The 23,411-nt window shown below is 40.7% G+C and overlaps 1 protein-coding gene across 5 annotated transcripts in view; it reads right to left on the bottom strand.

Moving 5' to 3' along the window:
• The window catches only part of FAM135A (family with sequence similarity 135 member A), a 164,082-nt gene that overhangs the window by 36,256 nt on the left and 104,415 nt on the right, over positions 1-23,411 (bottom strand). For 4 of the 5 annotated variants that reach the window (XM_089681334.1, XM_089681333.1, XM_089681332.1 and 1 more), the window contains 5 exons: positions 21,316-21,469; positions 19,845-19,922; positions 6,746-6,795; positions 6,080-6,235; positions 5,524-5,597 (listed from right to left, as the gene is read on the bottom strand). In XM_089681334.1, the coding sequence (XP_089537460.1) occupies positions 5,524-5,597; positions 6,080-6,235; positions 6,746-6,795; positions 19,845-19,922; positions 21,316-21,469 (512 nt within the window). The remainder of the gene's footprint in view (positions 1-5,523; positions 5,598-6,079; positions 6,236-6,745; positions 6,796-19,844; positions 19,923-21,315; positions 21,470-23,411) is intronic. The other variant, XM_089681335.1, reaches the window with a different exon arrangement.

The raw sequence follows: 23,411 nt of genomic DNA, 5'->3' as shown, positions 1-23,411 counted from the left end.
TTCCATCTTAGACAGTTGTCATCAGAACGTATGCCCTGTTAGAAGGTTATATTTTGATGTTTGTTCTGGTATTAACTCTAAATATCTAGACTTCCTTCACTTCCTGCCTCAATTACAGTGGTCGCCAGGACAAAAACGGGATTTTTTTTTTTCTACATACTTACCTGTAAAATCCATTTCTTGGAGTACATCATAAGACACAGAGCAGGCTATTCATGACTACAGTCAGGTCCATAAATATTGGGACATCGACACAATTCTAACATTTTTGGCTCTATACACCACCACAATGGATTTGAAATGAAAAGAACAAGATGTGCTTTAACTGCAGACTGTCAGCTTTAATTTGAGGGTATTTACATCCAAATCAGGTGAACGGTGTAGGAATTACAACAGTTTGCATATGTGCCTCCCACTTGTTAAGGGACCAAAAGTAATGGGACAATTGGCTTCTCAGCTGTTCCATGGCCAGGTGTGTGTATTCCCTCATTATCCCAATTACAATGAGCAGATAAAAGGTCCAGAGTTAATTTCAAGTGTGCTATTTGCATTTGGAATCTGTTGCTGTCAACTCTCAAAATGAGATCCAAAGAGCTGTCACTATTAGTGAAGCATGCCATCATTAGGCTGAAAAAAACAAAACAAACCCATCAGAGAGATAGAAAAAACATTAGGCGTGGCCAAAACAACTATTTGGAACATTCTTAAAAAGAAGGAACGCACCGGTGAGCTCAGCAATACCAAAAGACCCGGAGGACCACGGAAAACAACTGTGGTGGATGACCGAAGAATTCTTTCCCTGGTGAAGAAAACACCCTTCACAACAGTTGGCCAGATCAAGAACACTCTCCAGGAGGTAGGTGTATGTGTGTCAAAGACAACAATCAAGAGAAGACTTCACCAGAGTGAATACAGAGGGTTCACCACAAGATGTAAACTATTGGTGAGCCTCAAAAACAGGAAGGCCAGATTAGAGTTTGCCAAATGACATCTAAAAAAGCCTTCACAGTTCTGAAACAACATCCTATGGACAGATGAGACCAAGATCAACTTGTACCAGAGTGATGGGAAGAGAAGAGTATGGAGAAGGAAAGGAACTGCTCATGATCCTAAGCATACCACCTCATCAGTGAAGCATGGTGGTGGTAGTGTCATGGCGTGGGCATGTATGGCTGCCAATGGAACTGGTTCTCTTGTATTTATTGATGATGTGACTGCTGACAAAAGCAGCAGGATTAATTCTGAAGTGTTTCGGGCAATATTATCTGCTCATATTCAGCCAAATGCTTCAGAACTCATTGGACGCCGCTTCACAGTGCAGATGGACAATGACCCAAAGCATACTGCAAAAGCAACCAATGATTTTTTTTTAAGGGAAAGAAGTGGAATGTTATGCAATGGCCAAGTCAATCACCTGACCTGAATCCGATTGAGCATGCATTTCACTTGCTGAATACAAAACTGAAGGGAAAATGCCCCAAGAACAAGCAGGAACTGAAGACAGTTGCAGTAGAGGCCTGGCAGAGCATCACCAGGGATGAAACCCAGTGTCTGGTGATGTCTATGCGTTCCAGACTTCAGGCTGAAATTGACTGCAAAGGATTTGCAACCAAGTATTAAAAAGTGAAAGTTTGATTTATGATTATTATTCTGTCCCATTACTTTTGGTCCCTTAACAAGTGGGAGGCACATATGCAAACTGTTGTAATTCCTACACCGTTCACCTGATTTGGATGTAAATACCCTCAAATTAAAGCTGACAGTCTGCAGTTAAAGCACATCTTGTTCGTTTCATTTCAAATCCATTGTGGTGGTGTATAGAGCCAAAAATGTTAGAATTGTGTCGATGTCCCAATATTTATGGACCTGACTGTATGTGGGTTATATGTCAGCTATAGGTGAATGGACACTGGCCGACCAATCAGAGAGGAAGTCCTCCTCTACATAACCCCTCCTACACAGGAAGTACTTCAGTTTTTGTAGCAAGCAATGATATTCCAGAAAGAGGGGTGGGACCTCTGATGTACTCCAAGAAATGGATTTTACAGGTAAGTATGTAGAAAAAAAATCTACTTTTATTTATTGTACATCACGGGACACAGAACAGGCTATTATTCATGACTATGTGGGATTTCCCAAAGCAATATTGAAATCTGAGGGGAGGGCGACACCGTAGATATTTCCTGATGCAGAGATGTACCAATGGATACTTATTGCTTCTTATATTTTGCTTTGAACTTGAAACAGACTACTCCCCAAGCAAAGGAATATTAAAGGTATTATGAGACTGATACCACTCATTGTCCTCAGAAAGCCCATCACCAGGGCTAGGAGCATTGCAAACACTCGGAGAGCTATGGCCAGTCCAAAAGAGCAGTGACCCACAACAACAAAATGGTGATTCTCTATAGCAACCACAGAACCCCTGATAAGCCTAAAATATTGGCACAGGAAGATATGCGTCATTAAGAACTATCAACACCCGAAATCTATCTCTTGCAGAGCAGCCACCATTGATCAGACCGATCCCATCCAAAACAGAAGGAGGCCTAGACTTATGTCTAGTGCCTTAAGATCTAGGATAGACCTCACACCCGTTTGGTTTAGGGCCTGCAAATCTGTTGAGTGTCTCAAATCACCTCAGACTGCCCTAGCATCCTCTTCCTGAGATAATTCTCAAAACACAGCCATCACAGACTCTGTAGGGGAAAAGCTTACAACAACTGGTATACCACAGGCAGTCTCCCCTCCAAGTAGTAACCAGGGTTTGACCCTGATTAAATTCCGAGTTCCGACGTGATCAGGAGCATACAGGGTAATGCTGCTGTAGTCCACTGCAGCTCCGCCACCAGGAATAGCTGCAATATCAAACAACCACAGTGGCCCAGATACCCCTGACACCACTGGTTTATCATGAAATGCGGACACCGCTTGATTTACTCCCCCCCCCACAAATCCCAAGGGCGGTACATCTGCCTTTCTGCTGGCTACCTCTTTTGGGATCCTTTAAGTAAAAAAAAAGGCAGCAACTATATTGTCACTTAACTTTGCAGTTCCACAGGGATATATGTCCATCTTGGTCTACAGTTATGTGATCGCACAGGCAAGCAAACATGCAGCTATGCAGCTAGGTACTTAGGCATGTAAGTATGCAATTTATGCAGTTCATGCAAGTGTAGGTAAGCAGTCTATGTTAGTATGCATTTAAGTACGCTTGTCCGATAGCGGCCCAGGCATCAGGTACGCATGTCCGAACGCGGCCCAGGCATCAGGTACGCATGTCCGAACGCGGCCCAGGCATCAGGTACGCATGTATAGGCATCAGGTACGCATGTACAGGCATCAGGTACGCATGTACAGATGCGGCCCAGGCATCAGGTACGCATGTACAGATGCGGCCCAGGCATCAGGTACGCATGTACAGATGCGGCCCAGGCATCAGGTACGCATGTACAGATGCGGCCCAGGCATCAGGTACGCATGTACAGATGCGGCCCAGGCATCAGGTACGCATGTACAGATGCAGCCCAGGCACCCATGTACAGATGCAGCCCAGGCATCAGTTACGCATGTACGGATGCCACACCGGCATCAGGTATGCATGTACGGATGTCACCCAAGCATCAGATACACATGTAAGGATGCAACCCAGGCATCAGGTACGCATGTACGGATGCGGCCAAGGCATCAGGTATGCATGCAATAATGTAATACAATGCTGCAACTGTCCCACTTTCTAGAAGCATATGGTTTCAAAGAATTGCATCAAAATTAAATGCACTTGGTTCCATGCTAGGCAAACACATGAATGTGTGAACACAGCCTGAATGCAGCCTACATGCTGCTTAAGTGCAGCTAAAATATATGCTCCTGCAGATAAAATCTGGAGACTCAACTCCTTTAAGTGCACTAATACCCTTCGGGGGGGGGGGGGGGTATCAAAAAATAGTTGTACAAGCCCCCCTGGGATTATGCAGGTTAATGCAGTGTATAATCATGTCCTTTCTGGTCATGCAACTCCCCCAAAGGAAAGACACACACACACACCATCATCCAGCCATAGACTGCTCTGCTACCTCTCAGGTGCCTCACAAACCACATGAGATAACAAATATAAGCTAAAATGGCCACCCATCTACTTCCTGCCTCACTGCGCCAGTGCAGGCTATAGAGATCTCTAGTGGCTGGAGGAGAGACTGCAGCCCAATACTCCTTCAGAGATGCACACAGCATGGCCTGGCCAGAACAGCACACTGCACCCAGTGGCCACCAGGGGAATGACCGAACGGTCAGATTTTTCAAAGAAATACTGCAAATGTAAACTTACCATTCCCAACGCAGGACCCTGAATCATAACAGGAGTCCAAACTTCACCCATCACGGGGGGCTTTGTCATGCAGACCTTTAAGGACTCTATCCACATAATTTGGGGCCACTGCCTCAGACCTGTACAGTACCCCATCGGAAACTGCCTTGGTCAGTATTATACTGCTCAGGGTTCAGTTATGCAGGGTACAGTGCCGTAAGGCGGCATTACAGGCAAAACCCCAAGGACTCTTTGCCTTATCCAGCCAAGCTCGGGTACCATCCATTTTGGCTAACAACTTTTCGAATGGATCCAATTAAAGTCCTTGATTCTACATTGGAAGAGCATTACAAAAGCACATAAAACACTTCAGTGACCAACCACCTTACAGACACTGGCGCAAAAAAACTGAAGTACTTCCTGTGGAGGAGGGGTTATATAGGGGAGGACTTCCTCTCTGATTGGTCGGCCAATGTCCATTCACCTATAGGTTGCATATAACCCACATAGTCAATTTTATGGCCTGCTCTGTGTCCTTTGATGTACGATAAAGAAATAGGGGTGAACCTCATAAGCAGGGACAAAGAAAGCAATAAAAACTTAACATAATATTCAACCTTTTCCCAGCTCTATTCAAATCTGAAAAAAAAAATATCACTGCTGATACTGCTCAGCTTGAAGCTGCATAGTATGCCCACTACAGCCCATAAACCATTCAGTTTGAATTTCAATCAAAGAGGACAGGAGGTCCTGCTATACAAAAAATATGCATACGTTAAAAACAGTCCTTTGGTACATGTACCAAACTGCAGGCAGGGACAGGCAAAATATTTTTGACAGGTCCTAATCTCACTCCACATATATCTTTCTGGAATTTCAAAAAAACAGGCTGAAAAGGCTCTGCCAGTCTGTGCAGCTAAATAGAATCAAAAGTACGTATGAGGACTTGTAATGGTTTTGCTGATGAGGCCAGGAGGGAGATATCATTAGTGAATGAAGGTAGAGTATAAACAACCACTTGTTTTTTTTTTGTTTTGTTTTTTAAAAGAGAATGGATTAAAATACTGCAATGCAGAGATGCAATTTCATGAATGTATGTTAAACATAGCATTCCTGTGAAAATTGCTGTACACCTTTTGAACATTTATAAACCTGATTTAAGGTTGGCATGCTTAACAATGTTTTTCAAGTTATCACACGCAGGTTTTCATGCTTACTGCAATTCTTGGTATGCCAGGGCTGCTTGTCTGGGATGCTCAAGGCAAAAGAACGCTTCTGCAAATCTGCGCACCTAAAAAATACAGCAGGAAAGAACTAAAACTCTGCACAGCATAAATATAGATTGTTAACACTAGTATCACTATTCCTCCCATTAATAAACTTAAATTATCAGTACTGTATAATGAACAGTAAGATCCTGAGCCTTTAGTAAAAATGACATTCTTGTTTTTCCCAGAGAAATAAAAAAAAAAAAAACAATATTACATCTAAAAGGTTGCTCCACAATTCATCATCAAGATGGTCAGGCAAGCCATTGATCAAGTAACAACCCCAGGTTAGTCAGTGAAACTGAAAAATCATGAAAGGCCAGGACTATTAGAGAGCCGGGCACTCAAATGCTGGGCCGCATAACCTGCGGTGTTCATTTAAAGCTGAGACAAATAACCTGCTCTGTACATTAAAAGCTGGACTAAACAACCTGTAGTGTTCAGTAAAATCAGTACTGGCCACTGATATTCAGTTCTTTTAATCGAAAGACTATCTTTTACTTACTCTTAGTATATGATGTTCTTGAGCTACAATTGCTGTAATTTCATCTTGCAGGACAATAACTTCAAGAAACTGTCCCCAAAGAGCCATTAGCAGGGAACAAAGCTGAGCAAGGTTCATGTTAATCAGCTCAGCCAGTTCATCAGGATTATCCATTTTCTAGTGAAACAAAAAAAAAATATTTGTGAAGCTACAAATACAATTAAATGTTTAGCAGAAAGGTAGTTTATCAGGACAAATCAAGTAAACCTTGTTTTATATGAACATTCCAAATTCACACTTAAAGTGTGTGCTAACTATAGTACTAACTGTTCTTTTTTAATATAGTCTGGTCCAGTCATGTGATCCTGCAGCTCCAGTTCCAATGCTTTCCAACCGTTGTCAGCACTCCCTCCTCTTCCCTGCAGCAGCTGCTCAGTGACGCAGAGAAGCCGGAGCTGCAGAATCATGTGACTGGACCAAAGTGGATTAAAAATAGGCAAGAAATTTTTTTTTTCTTAATAAAGTGTATGCAGGAAAGGAAGGAGGAGGGTACTTTTTAAGAATTTTAGTGTTAGGATTTTTATCCACTTTTAATCAAATAAATCATAAATCCCCAATAAAACATTTATCCCTAATAAAAAAACATCCTCCCTATACACGAAGGAAAAATACTTTTTATACACATACCTTAACATCTTCACATAGTTCTGATAGACGGGCATCAACATCAATTTTTTCTAAGAAAAACACCAAGATTTGTGAATTGAACATGAATTAGGTCACATAAGATGTATTAGAAATTGCTCAAAAATGCTAAACATTTGTTAAACAGCCCTACAATGTAACATTTCATGAACCAGTGTGAATATTTTATAATTCCAACAGAAAGAAATTTGCAGAATATTGTACAATAAATGCTTTAAACTTTGTTTAGTAAAATGAGCAGAAAAAATAAGATGGGAAAACTGAATGCAACACTATGTAATTTATCTGTTTGCCTGCAATATCAAGCTGCTAAAAATGTAGATGGTCTAATACACTCTTGCAATCAATTACTAAGATTCACAGGTCCTGAAGGTGTTTTTTACTGTTTGCTGAAAGCAGCACGTGCACTCTAATCTAGCCCCTCAACCTGGCTAAAAAGTCTTGAAAGAGCCTTGTGTTTAGTACAAGCTCACACACATGCCAACAATCCTCAATGAGACATCTAACCAATTATAGGCAACTGTAGGCCACATGTAACAAATGTGCTCCCACACTGTAGGTAGCAAATAAACAAAATTATTAAAATAATTGTCTTATACTTAAAGAAAACACAACAGGGGTGTTCAGTAAGGAAGGGGGGGGGGGGGTTATGCCAAAGACAAACTACCCACTTTCTCAGTACAGTTTTCATTTCAGAACTAATGCAGGCCATAGACAGGTCGAAAATCGTCCGAAAAGAAAAAAAAAAAAAAAAAAAAAAAAAAAATCGGCAGATTTTTGCACTGTTAGTGGGTTAATTGGTTGGCCGTTTTTTGGGGTTTTGGCACTTTTTTTTTTTTTTTTTTTTTTTTTTTTTTAACGGCAGTGATGGGAAAGATCGGCCGATCGTTTTAAAGATAAAAAATCTGCGCATGAGCCGTGACCTGCAGGAGGAAGAAAAAGAATTCCAGTCTGTTATTATATTTGACATGAAAAAGTATTGCGGTTGCAACAATTTATCTATTTGTATCCAAATAAAAACATCTGTATCCGAAATGGATACAAATGGATACATTGTTGCAACCGCAATTCTTTTTCATGTCAAAGATAATAGCGGAGCTCTCTGCAAGGGGCAGAAGTAATTAAATGCCGGCTGTAGACGGGACGAAAATCGGCCGATTTTTTTACCGTTGGTGGTAACGTCAGCCGATCGAACAACCGATTTTTGGGGTTTTTTATATATATAAAAAAAACGGCCGGTTTTCGACCCGTCTATGGCCTGCATAAGACAAGTTCCTGGGGAACAGGGAAGCAGAAAACATGCAAGGATCAATCATTTTCTAGAGAAAATGACAGGAAGGAACTATAGATATACTAATGGAAACATGGTAGACTATGTTGGGAAAAACAATGGCTTTGTTTTTCATCCTTAGTTAAGCATTATTAGAATTTGTGCTACTATTTTAATGTGGGATCATTTAAATAGATAGTTACACACCCGCTATGCACAAAGTCCTGTGCAGTGGTTTACCAGACTTGCTACTTTTGGGTACACCAACAAAACAAAATCTGCTACAAAAGCAACTTGCAACCGTCAAAAACAGGTTAGTTTTTTAATTCAATGCATGAAAGAGTTTAATTCAAATGTTTAAAAGAGGGCATGAATAGTGGCTTATTGACAACTGCAAGAGGTTTCTGCCAATTTCATGCAGTGTTTTTCTTGTTTATGTGGATGCACAACAAAAATGTTTTACATTAGGGTCCAGAAAGCTTTGAACACTAAATGCCAAATGACCAAAAAAACCCTCTTAGCAGTATTGGAGAGGAAGCCATAAAAGTGCTCAGGCAGGAGGTGACTGCCATGTGCCATCTAGTGTAATCAAGTTGGACTAAAGGCAACAGTCAAGAGTGCACTGTATGGATACAATGCAACTTTGCAAGACAAGTGCTGATGAATCAATATTGAGAAGGTAAAGTCAACTAGTCATGAGCATGCAATGGATGATTCTTATTTTTCTGGAGATACCAAACAGTGATTTTTGCCAATGGATAGTTCGGAAGGGCAGCTATAATGGTTTCTCATCAATTTTTGTTTTAATGTTTCTTTTAGGTTTACATACCAATTTTTTTTTAATCACTTGTCTAAAATCTTTTATTTACAAAAATGTATTTTACATATTGTATTTTCTTATCTGCAAAAAAACATGACAGTTTGACATCTTGCAAAACTATACAGCTACAGTAACTGGACATAAACTGACTTGTTGCCTATATTAAATTAAAAGGGCATTTTACACTTTTTCTGGAGTTCACTATAATAATATATGCTAAAGAAGTATGCATACTTCCAAATTAACTGCTTGCCTACTGGGAAATTTTGAAAATTTTCACATATATGTAAAAAAAACTGTATTTTTTTTTTTTTTGCTAGATAATTACTTAGAACCCCTAAACATATTTTCTGAAGCAGAGGCCCTGGGTAATATGTGGCTGTTGCACTTTTTTCTCAAGCAATACCTATGTAGCCATCTATCAAGCACAACATTTCAGTAAAAAATACAACTAAATGAATTTTAGAGCACGCAAACACAATATAATATCCAATTTGTGGTCAAATATAAAATGATGACGTTGTGAATAGTAAACAGATACCAAACCTGTGAAGATTTAAAATTGCAAACACCGGTAAACTGGCAACTACGATACCTTAAATGGTCCATAGGTGACACTTTAAAAGCTTTTACAGATTAGCAGTTTAGAGTTAAATGTAGGCTCTGGTGCTAGAATTATTGCTCTCACTTGGACATTTACAGCTATGCCTCCAATGTGTGCTGCAATCACTGTGCCAGACCTATATGAACATTGGGGTTGAATTTTTTTTTTTTACTTTAAATTTATTGTTATCACAAGAGGTGAACACACCCCTTGTAACAGCTTTGGGTGGTAACAGGTACTCTTTATGAAGAGATCAGTGATCTAGTAGATCCATGATCCCTCCTCTGCTCTTCAAAGCATTTGATCAAACACAGATCGGTTTGATCAAATGCTTCCCTGGCTGTACTGGCCAGGGAAACACAGCACTAAAACTAGAAGTGACAAAATCCTCATCACTTCCAGCTTCATTAGTCACAGAGGAGAATGGTAAAAGGATGTTCCTCCTTCTCCTCTATGGGTATCAGACCAGACCGCTTACATGGAGAACCCAGGAAAAGTGGCAGGTGGGAGGGCCCCTTCCAAGTGCTGTAAAGCCACTTGGATCAATTTTACAGTAAAGCTGACCACTGGCTAAAAAAATGATACCTGGATTATGGCTGCAGCTATAATCCTTATATAACTACTTGCTCCTAAGGCCATATATGAACAGCCTCTGGACTGGAAGTGGTAATGATGGTTAATGAGAGAAAACATGAAAGAAAAAGTTAAATTTGGCCTTTATGAAGGGAGCAAGAAGTAAAGGGAAATTTCCAAATGGGGACACCCAAACAGTGATGAGAGGTATCAGAGAAGGGATTTCACCTGTTGGGCAAGCTTTACTTGCACTTCCTCTGTTTTATCTGCAACAGAAATTGAGGTGAAATCTCCTCAATGAAGGCAAGGACAGTAGGAAAGTGTCCAACAAGGTCCTATCCCAACTTATTCTTCCATGAATTGACTGATTACCACAAATTAAAGGTCCCAGCCTAACACTAGCTATGCTTAAAAATGTCCCCTATCCCCCTCCTGCTACCAATCCTGCCTACCCTGTGTAAACAAAAGATCTGTACACCTACCAATGTTCAGTCCTCTCTCTTCTCTGGTCACGTGATCCCACAGCTAAAGTGAGCGGCAGTTGCAGGGGACAGGTGGGAGTGCTGACAATGGCAGGGACATAGGAGACTATGAGTGACGTCACGGCTCCCGAAATCCCCAGCTTTTGTGGCTCTCTCCCCTGCACCACCACTCATTCACAGAGGATCATGTAACCAGAGCGTAGTGGACTAAAAATACACTATATTGCCAAAATATTGGGATGCCTGCCTTTATACGCACATGAACTTTAATGTTATCCCAGTCTTAGTCCGTGGGGTTCAATATTGAGTTGGCCCACCGTTTACAGATATAAGAGCTTCAACTCTTCTGGGAAGGCTATCCACAAGGTTTAGGAGTGTGTCTATGGGAATGTTTGACCATTCTTCCAGGAGCGCATTTGTGAGGTCAAGCACTGATGTTGGACAAGAAAGCCTGGTACGCAGTCTCTGCCGTATTTATCCCAAAAGTGTCCTCTCGGTTTATCGTCAGGACTTTGTGCAGGTGAGTCAAGTTCCTCCACCTCACCTTCGTCATCCATGTCTTTACAGACCTCGCTTTGTGCACTGATGCGCAGTCATGTTGGAACAAGAAGGGGCCATCCCCAAATTGTTTATACAAAGTTGGGAACATGAAATTGTCCAAAATGTCTTGGTATGCAAACACCTTAAGAGTTCCCTTCACTGGAACTAAGGGGCTATGCCCAAGCCCGGAAAAACAACCCCACAACATAACCCCCCCTTCACCAAAATTTACACTTGGCACAATGCAGTCAGGCAAGTACCGTTCCTCCTGGCAACCACCAAACCCAGACACGTCCATTCATCACTCCAGAGAACACGTCTCCACTGCTTTAGAATCCAGTGGTGGCCTGCTTTACACCACTGCATTCAACGCTCTGCATTGCACTTGGTGATGTAAGGCTTGGATGCAGCTGCTCGGTCATGGAAACCCATTCCATGAAGCTCTCTACGCACTGTTGTTGTGCTAATCTGAAGGCCACACAAAGTTTGGAGGTCTTTAGCTATTGACTCTGCAGACAGTTGGTGACTTCTTTGCACTATGCGCTCCAGCATGCGCTGACCCTGCTCTGTCATTTTACATGGCCTACCACTTGGTGGCTGAGTTGCTGTTGTTCCCAGTTGCTTCCATTTTGTTATAATACCACTAACAGTTGACCGTAGAATATTTAGTAGCAAGGAAAGTTCACAGATGGATTTATTGCACAGGTGGCAACCTATCATTGTACCATGCTTGAATTCACTGAGCTCCTAAGAGTGACCCATTCTTTCACAAATGTTTTCTAGAAGCAGCCTGCATGCCTAGGTGCTTGATTTTTTACACCTGTGGCCATGGAGGTGATTGGAACACCTGAATCCAATGATTTGGAGGGGTGTCCCAATACTATTTGCAATATAGTTTAGGTGAGTATACACATCTTTTTGTTTTTTTTTGTTTTTTTACACAGCTTAGGCAGGGTAACAGGAGAGAGAGAAGGGGACGTTTTAAGAATATTTAAATGTTAGACTGGAATTCCACTTTAAAGAAAAACTGAAAGCATATGAAAATACCTCTAATCTAGTAACGTTTAAAAAAAAAAAAAAATGAAAAACAATAACAGCATAATTTACCGATATCGGTTTACCCCAAAATTGCTAATAATTAAAATACCTTTCCACCAGTCACCTAGAACTGCAGTAAGTGACCGTGTAACTGTTAAATACTGCAAAGTGAAGTTTCAGATAAGAGTTAAAGGATAAATCCAACTTTAAAAAAAATATTATGCAGGTAAAAAAAAAGTGCATTTATTTATTTTATTAGGAGTCTGTAAAGCAATGCACTCACAATCAGCAGATCGCGGGTGCAACACAGGGCTCTTGCAGACAGTCAACTGTAAGCTGTCTGCTCGTATCGCTTATGAGTACGCAGTTACACACCGACAGGAAGCACCCTGGTAGTTTATTGAGAACTACAAGCCAACAGCCATACAGGCAGTCTGTACTTGTAGTTCATTAATTCACGGAACTCTGAGTGAATGACGTGACCATGTGGGTAGCCCCCCCCCCCTTGGCCATTCTTTTTTCAAATAGTGACAGCAGGTATGGGGAGAAGATTCCCTACCTGCTGACACAGGAAGTGTGGGGATAGGAGAGCTGCTGCAGGAGCGGGAACATGTTACATGTTTTACCCTAAAAACAGGTGTAACATGTTTCCAAAGGTGAACTTCTCTTTTATGTGTACAGGGTGTCGTCCCTAAAGTCTGGACACATAGGAAATATCAGTGTGTGTGTGTGTGTGTGTGTGTGTGTGTGTGTGTATATGTGTGTTTATAATATATCACTATATAAGCTCACCAGACCTTACCCCCCTTGATTTTTTTGGGGGGGGTATGCTAAAGAAGAAGATTTACTCAATGAAAGTCACAGATATGAATCACGTGAATTAGTACATCATGAACAAATGTGCTCAAATTGATGGAGATGTGGAGTTACTGCAACGGGTTCATGTGAATCTTGCAAAGCGCATGGAACTTTGCATCACAAATGGTGGAAATCACATTGAAGGTGTTACAGATTAATATTCCAATTAAATAAAATGTTGTTGAAAAAAGTATGGAAATGTATTGAAAATATGCATTCTGCCTATGTGTCCAGACTTTAGGAACACCCTGTATACTGCATTTTTCTGAGCTGTCATTTGTATATGGGTATATACGCAACTTACAGGAGGGGAGAGCACAAGGTAGACTAAACCTGGGTGGCAATGCTCATTCATAAGCCAGTGGAGAAGGCTGCAGGAAGGAAGATTCTATCACCTCAACTGACAGCCTGAAGAGAATTACAAATATTTTACAGACAACCAGGCCTTAATTGGTGTAAATACACACTTTAACCTATGACATCTCAATTGTCTATACTGATCCAAAATCCTTGCCTGTGGCCGACTCGTGTACTCTATAAATTAAATATTCTAATGGTTTTTAGAATTTAGTGAAGCAATTTTTATAATGGAGGAGGGTATTTAGAGTACCCTTTTTGTGTACAACTTACAAGTCTTTTCTTAGACTAAACATAAATACCATCTGTCTGATGTTATTCAATATTGTGGTGCAAAAGAACTTCCCCTACTGTCTTAACAGCAATGTTTATATTGGGTCTCTCCTCTGGAAATTGGAAAGCACAAAAAAAAGTTACACAAGCACTATAAGGTTGGAAGGTGCTGAATGTAAGGCCCCTTTCACAGGGGGTGGAATCCACTTTACTCAGCAGGTGATCTATCCGCTGAGATTCCCTGCTGAGCAAGCAGGGGAATGAGAGGTCCATGTCTGCTAAGTTCATGCAGAGAGGACACAGACACAGCCCGCTCTGCTCTATGGGCGGTCAGGCATAAACAGATCAGCTGTCTGTTTACACCCAACTGCCCTCTGATGAAATCTGCCTAGATGGAGGGAAACAGAATTCCCCCTTTTTTTTTCTTTTTAGGGGATAGGTTTGGAGGTAGGCGGGGGTAAACGGTCACAAGATCTTGACTCGTTGGTATAGGACAAAACTTTTCCACACCAAAGCAACCTGTGCTGGTGCTGCAAATCCCATGAAGGCATACTTTTATATGACTTTTGTGAATGTCCTGGCCTATGCCCTTTCTGGCAACAAGTTCTCAGACTTATTCACAAATTCAATGAGCTTTCTGATAACCCCATGGCAGCTCTTATAAATGCAACACCTTTATTGAAAAAGAGATCATAAATCCCAAAGCAAACATTTGCTTGTAAGCAGCATACAAAGCATGTTATACATGACCTCTGCCCTTCAAGACAAGTCCAAGGAACATCAATCCTGATGGTTTTATTGGAATCTATTTCACTTCTTTGACAAATACCTTCAGTATGTCTAAACTTATGAAGAAAATATAGATGCCGTGCTCTATCAAGACCTATTACCTGTATATAGTATAAAAACTGTATTTGCATTAAATCTCTAATAGCTGCATAATCTCTTATGTGTAACCATACATGATTGTGATGCCAATCAATACCCAAACATGTGTTAGTAATAATGAATACTACATACCCCGGACGAAGCCACGAATCCTTGTGGAGATACACGTTGGGGAGGGGCAGTGACATCACCACACATCCTTACACGGCGAGTACTGGTAGTGTATGCTAGCACACCCGAGAGGCTGGTCTTCACCGATTTAAGCGGCTATTATACAAAGTGCAGATTGTTTTTAATCAATGCGAGTGCATATTGAGCGCATATTAAAGTGTTTATATTTATCAACGATAAAGCACTATGCACTTTTCTCTATTTACATGATCCGTATGAGGAATACTTAAAGGGCTGGATCAAGGAAAGATCTGAGGAGGGAGAGATCCATATGACCATTCAGGCTTACACAGTAGCCCTCTATCTCCAACCTTCACCTGCATCACCTCAGGCTGATTGGAAGGAGAGCACACAGATATTTCATCCCTGCTGAACTCTGCACCAAGTTTGTTTTGCGTTTTTGCACAAAATTCATTGAATTTTTACCTTTTATTTATTTTCCATATTTCTCAATTTTCTATTTAATTTATGTATTTATTTATTAATTGGATTATTTATTTAATCATCGAAGGACACAAATTTGAATAATTTTGCACAGACTTTAATTTTTTTTTTTAATCACCAACTTTGTTATATATTTTTCAAATTCATTTATTCATTATTACCAACACATGTTTGGGTATTGATTGGCATCACAATCATGTATGGTTACACATAAGAGATTATGCAGCTATTAGAGATTTAATGCAAAGACAGTTTTTATACTATATACAGGTAATAGGTCTTAATAGAGTGCGGCATCTATATTTTCTTCATTTGTATGCACTGATAACTCACATTGATGAGGGTGAGCAAGATAGCCTGTGATCTTATTGATAGAAGCCGTTTATTATACACCTTATTGGCTCACAAGTAAAAACATTTTTATATTCATGTCTAAACTTATATTGTTTTTTTTCCTGTTGGATGACAGGACGGAACCCTTCCCTGATTCCTCCCCCTGGGACTCTTACATCCCCCTGGATCTTTCCTCCCTCCCCCCTTTTTCATTTTTTTTCCCTGTCCCTTTCCCTCTCCTGTAGTCTCTTTATTCTTTCCCTCCCCCCTAAACAAAAAAAAAAAAATTTTTTTTGAAAACCAGGTGTGCATCCATACTGTTAAAGTGATTGATTCAGGTGTGTCTTCTGTCGAGTTCCCCCACTGGGCCTAATCTTTACTAAATGACATCTAGCTTATAAGGTGAAGGCCGCTGTACCTACTTGAGAATAAGTGCACAATTGTTGCCAGTCTCGACAGCATCTACCTTATCAGCCAGTTTATGTATATTTAGTTAATTTTCTGTGCACGGAGAATGATTGTTTTTTCTTATCTTGGCACTCTGTGGTCATACAATAACAGTAATAATCATAATGGTACTACTTAATTTCAATCCATCTATTGTCAGCATAACTCTCGAGCCATGAAACCATATTTGGAGTTTCAGAAATTGCCTTGAAATGGTTCCAGTCTTATCTTACTGATTACTATCACTTTGTCTCTCTTGGTGGATTCCAGTCTGAAATTGGTCCAGTTAACATGACTGTAAAGTTTTGGGTTTTTTTAACAAACATATCATACTTGCCTGCTCTGTGCAATTGTTTTGCACAAAACAGACCCAATCCTCCTTTACTCGAGCCCCCCGCCAACACTCTGGGATCCTCCTCTTATCTGTGTGTCACCATAGGAAGCTTCTTCCTATGTTTGAACATGTGCAGGCCTGATCCCAAAGCCATGTTGTGTGTGTGTCCATGAGCAACACAGTGAGGCTCAGTCCTGCTCCCCACCACAGGATTTGATTGACAGCAGCAGCAGCCAATAACCACGCTGCTCTCACTGAGTCCAGTGAAGAAGAAGAGAGAGAGCAACGCCGCTGCTCTCATGCACAGTGCTGGATCGAGATAAGACTCTGGTAATTATTTGAGGAGCCTGGGGGGTGTGGAGTAGGGGAGCTGAAAATACAAGAGAATGCATTAAGGTAAATAACGTTCAGCCTTTACAACCACTTTAGGTCTGGTGTCCCTTGAGGCTCTATCTTGAGTGCCTTACTTTTTAGCATTTACACGTTTCCACTCGGTCAGCTGTTAAGGTCACATGGCCTCAGTTATCACTTCTTTGCTGATGGTATCCTATCCAACCAAACATATCCGTAACATAAAAACATAGGATTACCCAAAATTTCCTTCAACTAAACTGTGACAAGACTGAAATCATACTAGTGTGTTTAGGTAGGACAAAAAAAAGTTGCTTATTATTGTTTCATGGCCCTGCTACAGATAGAAAAAAAGTAATTTTTACCATCTCAAGACAGTTTTCCATTGATAATAAAACACAATCAGGAGATATCCATTACAATAACCACCAAATGAAAACCCAATCGGTCTTGGAAAAAGAAACGAGGTATAATCCACCTGGAAAAAGTACTTGCAAAGATATGTAGTTTTACTAAAACATGTCAAAGGCACTATATCAAGATCATTATTATTTAAAAAGGATACTAAAGCTCCATATGTTGGCTGCACAAAAGACTACATAATATTAATGCACAATAGGTATGTTAGTCATGATGCTGTTAGGCAAATGTAGTGTTTTAGCTTCTGCTTTAGTCAAAGAGCAGCAATTGTTCAGTATAGTCTGTCCAATTTTTTACAGGCTGGGAGTTTCTTTACGTCCCCCTGCCTCTAGAAGAAACTTCTAGAGCTTAGGGAAGATTCAAATGCCCAGCCTGAATATTTAGTAGGGCCTAGCCAATTCCTGGGAAGGTGTGCCTAGATGGTGGCTGAGCCACTGTTAAATAGTCTGGAACCCTGGGAGTTCTTGTCTTTTCCTCTGGTAGTTGGATCTGCATGCTCAAGGGAAGGGGCACTGCTTCAGGTACAAAGTAATGGCCAGAATGGAAGGACCAAGAATGGTCCATCAATCTCTGGAGCCCTGATGGAAAGATGATACAGGTCCCAGACCCAGAGTTGTATTGCCATGATCATTCATGTGCTCTACTACTCTGCCTATATGTTGTTGCAACCTATAAATGGTTTTTGTGCGGCCCACAGATTCACTGAAGTGGAACTTGACTTGCCGCACTGCTTTTGGATCTGCTAAAGGAAAAAGGTCTGTTTGTTCTTGTAGAGATTCTTCTCTGCCATTGCTCCTGAGACTGCTGGCTTTAACACCTCCAAGCCGAAATGAACTGCTGCCCGAAACAGGGGACAATGCGCCATCTTAAAATCCTTTTGACAGCTTTCTGTTGCATCTAGCAGGGGGAAGGAGTCATTTGCCCTTGTTCCTGGTCTGCCAGAATTGTTCAGTTGTTTCTCTTGCCATTAGTTCAACTGAACTGTTGCCTAAAGTAGGGGGCAACCCACCTCTGGAAATTGCTGCTGCTTTGTCGAAGCATATGAAGGGACATCCTCTGCCCTTTTCTTAGTTTGCTGGATTTTCCAAGAAGAGATTGTGAGTGACATTCTGTTTTTCACGTGCCATTGCATATTTATTGTTTGCTTTCAAAAGTACATTAGGCTCATTGGACTTCGGACCTGCAGAGCCAATGGCCTGAATGTGTAGATCAGTGGTGTCCAACCTTTTGACTTTGGCTGGGCCACATTGGAAGAAGAGGAATTGTCTTGGGCCACACATAAAATGCACTAACAATAGGCATAGCTGATGAGCAGAATAAGTCGAGCAGATCACAAGTTAATGATCACTGAGTAAGAAAACGTTTTTTTTTTTTTAAATTATAAAAGAAAAAGAAGGCAACATAAAACTAGTGTGATATTGGACATTGTTTTTGATAAACTAATGCATCAATATCTGGTTCAATAGATGTAGTAGAACAAATAATTCTCAAGGTACTCAGCAGATATTTTGGTTCTAATTTTGCCCTTTGTGTGCTTCATCATTGAAAATAGTTGTTCACAAATATAGGTGCTGATGAAAACTGATGACATGAATAAGGCGTGATTGTGAAGGGTGGGAGATTTTTCTTTGGGAAGATAAACCTTTCAAAAGTCCAGAAAAGAGACAGTCAAATTTTCTTCAGCCACAAGTGTCTACTAATTGTAAATGCATTTTTACAAAAAAATCCCTAAACAAAAAACATTTTAAAGTTTATGATTATGTAGTTTGCTGCATTCATGCAGTCCTGAGCAGCAAGCTGGATTCCCCTGTTCTAGAGTTTATGGCAGAAGGATTTTTGTCTCTTTTTTTCCAATAGATCTACATGCTGTAGGGTAGGGGGTGCTGTTCCTAGACCCCACCCTCCCCCTTCTTCGACTGGAAGCTGGACTACTCTGCTGGCGGTTGCATCACTGGACTGATCATTTCCAGAATCTGTGTCAAACCTGGTGTTGCCGCATCTTATGCTCCCCAGCTGCAGGAATCTAGACTACTTTACTCTATTTCTGCTACATGAGCTCAGCAAATATCCTGGTCCTCAGCTGGGAGTGAATGACTGTATTGGTGCTGCCTATAGATAGGGAAGGCTCCAATGCAGTTTGTGCATCAAGCGTTGGAGTATCGCATACCACACTGTCCTCCCAAGTTACTGGTTACTTAGCAAATAAAATTCAAAAAGACACACCTGGATTTTTTATTGAGCCTGAGTGAATGAAATGCTGCTGTGTGCCTGGCTGCCCTGCACTGATTAGAGAAAAAACCTGTGCACATCTGCAGCAGCTCCTAGGGGGGTAGTGCTATATATATTCAATTTTATTGTTGACTAGAGTATAAAAGAATTTACAAACTATAAATACCCTTTATCCAGTTTCCTATGGCTGTTCTTTTTAAAACATTTTTTTAACTCCAGATTGGGAGTGCAGGAAGGCGATAATCCTTTTTAAGTACATTATGAGAGCTGCCATTGTTTAATTGACTCGATTTTCCCTAAACAGCAAGCTTGTACCAGGTTAGTGGGTCAAAATTGAATTCAGGATGAGACAGGAAATTAGTATTTTCAGAAGGAATTGCATAATGGCAGCCTCAATATTTTTCTCAGTACAGGTTTCCTTTAGGATTTGTAATCCACACTCTCAAACTGGAGCTGAAGAATGAAAAAGGGCTTAAAGAAAGCTGCCTGAAACTTGTTAAATGCTTCATGAAGCTGATGCTCTTTAGGCTAGCATTAACAAGTTATGACTAAATAATTCCTAATTGTATAAGGCTCAAAAAACAAACATGCAATAATGAGAAACATTCTGATCAAGTACAATCGTAAAACATCACTTTCTGAAACATACCCGAAGGGACTTCTTTCTCAGGCCACGGATGCTTTCTTCTGAGCAGACGTTCATAAAGGACCTGCATGCGGGGCTTGGCTGATTGTAAGGATGGCACACATATGTACTAATTACACACCTTTTATATCTGTGCTTTACGACTTAACTTGTGTTAGTGAAAAGTCAGACAGCAAGTAAGAGGAGATCAGTCAAGTAAAGCACAGACAGCTAGTAGAGCTAGTAGACAGAAGATTTTTCTATGATGTACATTGAGACTTTTGGATTTAGTGCACTCCAGTCAGACTAGACAGGATATTACATTGTCAATCAACACAAGACCTTTCTAGAAGGTTAACATGCCAAAATTATGAAACTCATCAGATGAAGATCAGTTATTTCTTTTTATGCAGTATTGTGAAGTTATGGTTATTAGACACAGCAAGACAAATGTACATCATATAACAAAGCAAGGGAAAAGAAGGATAAAAAAAAAGATACTGATAAACTAGTAACTACAGAAAAAAAGAAGAAAGTACTTATATGCACTATACTAACATTCCATGATGTGTAAAAAAAATTGATCAGTAGTGCTTGTTAAAAGCATACAGGGACACTGTAGACAGTTATCTTGAAAAAATGCTCAGCAACTATAGCACATTGTTAGTAATTAGTATAAATGATCAGCACCAATGTTCCAAAACCACTGATTATTTTCAGCTCTAGCCTAAAAAATATTCAAGTAACATTATAAGAAAGTAACTACTACAACATCACATATATACATATAGCAAGCGTAGCTTCATACACACACTGAAAAAAAATTACTGACTATAACCCTTGGTGTGGTATGCAAAACACCTATAATATTAATTACTTAGCTCTGGTGCAAGTAACATAAAGCAGAACTACACCCTCCTATTCTTTACAGCCAAGAAAGCTGCAATCTTAGCCTGTTTGATCTGCAGCTGCCATAAAGCTGCACATGTGAACAGTTTATGACATCAACCACCTGATGGCTTGAGAACTGTTACGGTCATCATCCACAGCATGTCTTGAATGTAAACGTTTTGGGAAACCATTAAATTAATGGGTTTAGTTCCGCTTTAAAGTGGAACTAAAACCATTAATTTAACGGTTTTAAAAAACAGTTACATTCCCAGCATGCCAACTGTCACATTTGCTTGTGCTGTCAACCAAACTATCAAACGGCTGGTGTCATAACTGATCACATGTGCAGCACCATGGCAGTGCAAATCAAACAGAGGCTAAGATGGCAGCTTCCTTGAGAGAAAAGCATAAGAGGGTCTAGTTCCACTTTAAATCCGTTAAATAAGATTCTACATTTTACAGACTGGAAAGATAAAAAAGGGAAAGTGTTCTAGGTTTATGATAGAGATACTTATTGGTCCAAGAAACCAGAAGAAAAGGAAAGTAATAAAAAAAGTTGATCGCAAAAGTGTAGTGTAGATGTGTTTGGCCATTTCATACTTACCCAGCTCCAATTTAAGGGAGGAAGGTAACTCTTTTGTTACAGTCATGAAATAGCTGTATAATCCCTTAAATGATACCAGCAAACAGGCACACAGTGTATAATGAAAGTTGTAGGCATGTTGTAGGAAACATTCTTGAACCACAAAGCTGTTACCCTAAAAAGAAAGGCAGACATCAGCAGCTTGCAGCAAATGCAAATGATACAAACCTGGTAAAATTTAGAGGCTTTATATATGTATTTATCAACTAAAATTTACCAAACAGTAATTCATACTCCAGTGAAATCACACCTGTGGTACTTCACATTCTGACTAGAAACACCAGTCCTGTTCCAATGATGTCCAGGATGATGAAAATGGCTGTGCCTAGCACGAATCATGTCAGAATGTAATTTGTTCCTGCTGGCAATTTTAGTAAAGGAAGAATATTTTGCATCTCAGTGTGCGGCCTTGCTGTTATTGATACAATTGATTGCTTCAGTGGAAATGATCTGAGCCAGCACAGATGTGACTGTAGAGCCTGATCTTGCCTGGAGCATCATGTGAAACATCTAAGTACTCTCAACATGTTGATGTTCTGGTACAGCAGAGGGCTCCTCAATTACCTGGGGGTTGTTTTCTCAGGGCATTACCCAATATCTCCATAGCAGTACATGGTTCTCTAGCAAAGCCAACTTTGGTTACACCAATGATGCATGCTTATCCATGAAAAATAAACTGAAACACTGAAGCATCCTATCAAAGGCATGGAAGATGGGGCATTTTAATGTTAAACAAAATCTGTTGTCGAGAAATACGCATGGTGCCATTACATACTTATTTTCATAAGTGCAAGCTCTTGCACTGCCTTCCTCACTGAGCTGTTATCCTTAAAAACATACCATCACTCTATCCAGGACAAAGTGACAGTGTCTGCAACCCTCCTGATACTCACCTTTCCATCACTCCTGCCCTGCTTCTCTTTGCACTGCTTCAGCTGGTGAAAATATCTGATGCTCCCTGTATGAGGCAGCATGTGACGACCTCTGATGTGACAGTGTTCAGATCTAGCAGCCAAATCCTAAGCCTAAGCACTGTCACAAGACCCAAAGGTGGGATGTCACCGCTCCCTCTGGTGTTTAACACCAGCTGACATTGGGGAATTTAGTGCTGGCTGCGACATAGGAAGGGGTGGGAGAGGCGCTCTGACAAGGCAAGTATCAGTAGGTTGGGAAGGAAAGGGGGGGGGGGGGCACCTTTGAACAGACACTTTCACTCTAACCTGATTGGACACAGTTAACAGTGTCTTTTTAACATTGCTTCACTATCTTGTTAGACAATCATTTGGACCATGCACACAGCACAGGTGTCTTGATACTTCACTGGATACTTGCTTATTCCAGGAGAGTTAGCTGATTATGTTAAGTGTGGAGGGAAGAAAGGAGCAATATCTATATGACAGTTTGTCTTTACTATGACAACCAGGAGACAGTGGTGCAGTGTTCAGAGAAAACCATATGCAGGAAAATATTGTGGAGAATGGGGGATGCCATACTGAAACACAAAAGCGATGCCCATGCCCCAGCCAGAGGGCTCAGATTTAAGAAAGTGAAAACACAAGGCATTGAAGAGAGTTTAGTGCTCAAATACTGAGAGGGGGGGGAGATTTATGTGAACACGCTCAGATTTGATGGGTTCTGGTGCCAACCTACTGTAGACATTGTGGTGAGAGCTTCCAGAGAAAGTTATGAGGAAAGCTGGGAAAAGCTGCCAAAGAATGTAATGTAGACAATGGGAAGCAGATAGCAGTGGGTGGCTACAGCAGATTGAAAGCCGGGCGGGACACACTTCCTTCTGAGTGGACGTCTTAAGACATCCTGTCAGAAAGTGCCGCTCATGTGGCCGTGCAATCTGTCACCGGCTGTGTCCACGGGACACAGCTGATGACAGATCACTACACTGGCTCGCTACCAGTGTCATGTGACCGCTGTGACCAATCACAGCAGATCACATGACAATTGCATACAATGGATGGCTTCCTTTCATGCCGTCCATTGTATACAATTGTGTTGTTAGCTGTGATTAGTTACTCCGGTCACATGGTACAGACAGAGCCAAT

The sequence above is a fragment of the Staurois parvus genome, unplaced genomic scaffold, assembly GCF_062004578.1.
Source record: "Staurois parvus isolate SC_StPar_1 unplaced genomic scaffold, SC_StPar_1.0 ptg000264l, whole genome shotgun sequence".
NCBI lineage: Eukaryota > Metazoa > Chordata > Amphibia > Anura > Ranidae > Staurois > Staurois parvus.
The sequence above is the reverse complement of the archived record's forward strand: the minus strand, read 5'-3'. Positions and strand labels throughout refer to the sequence as shown.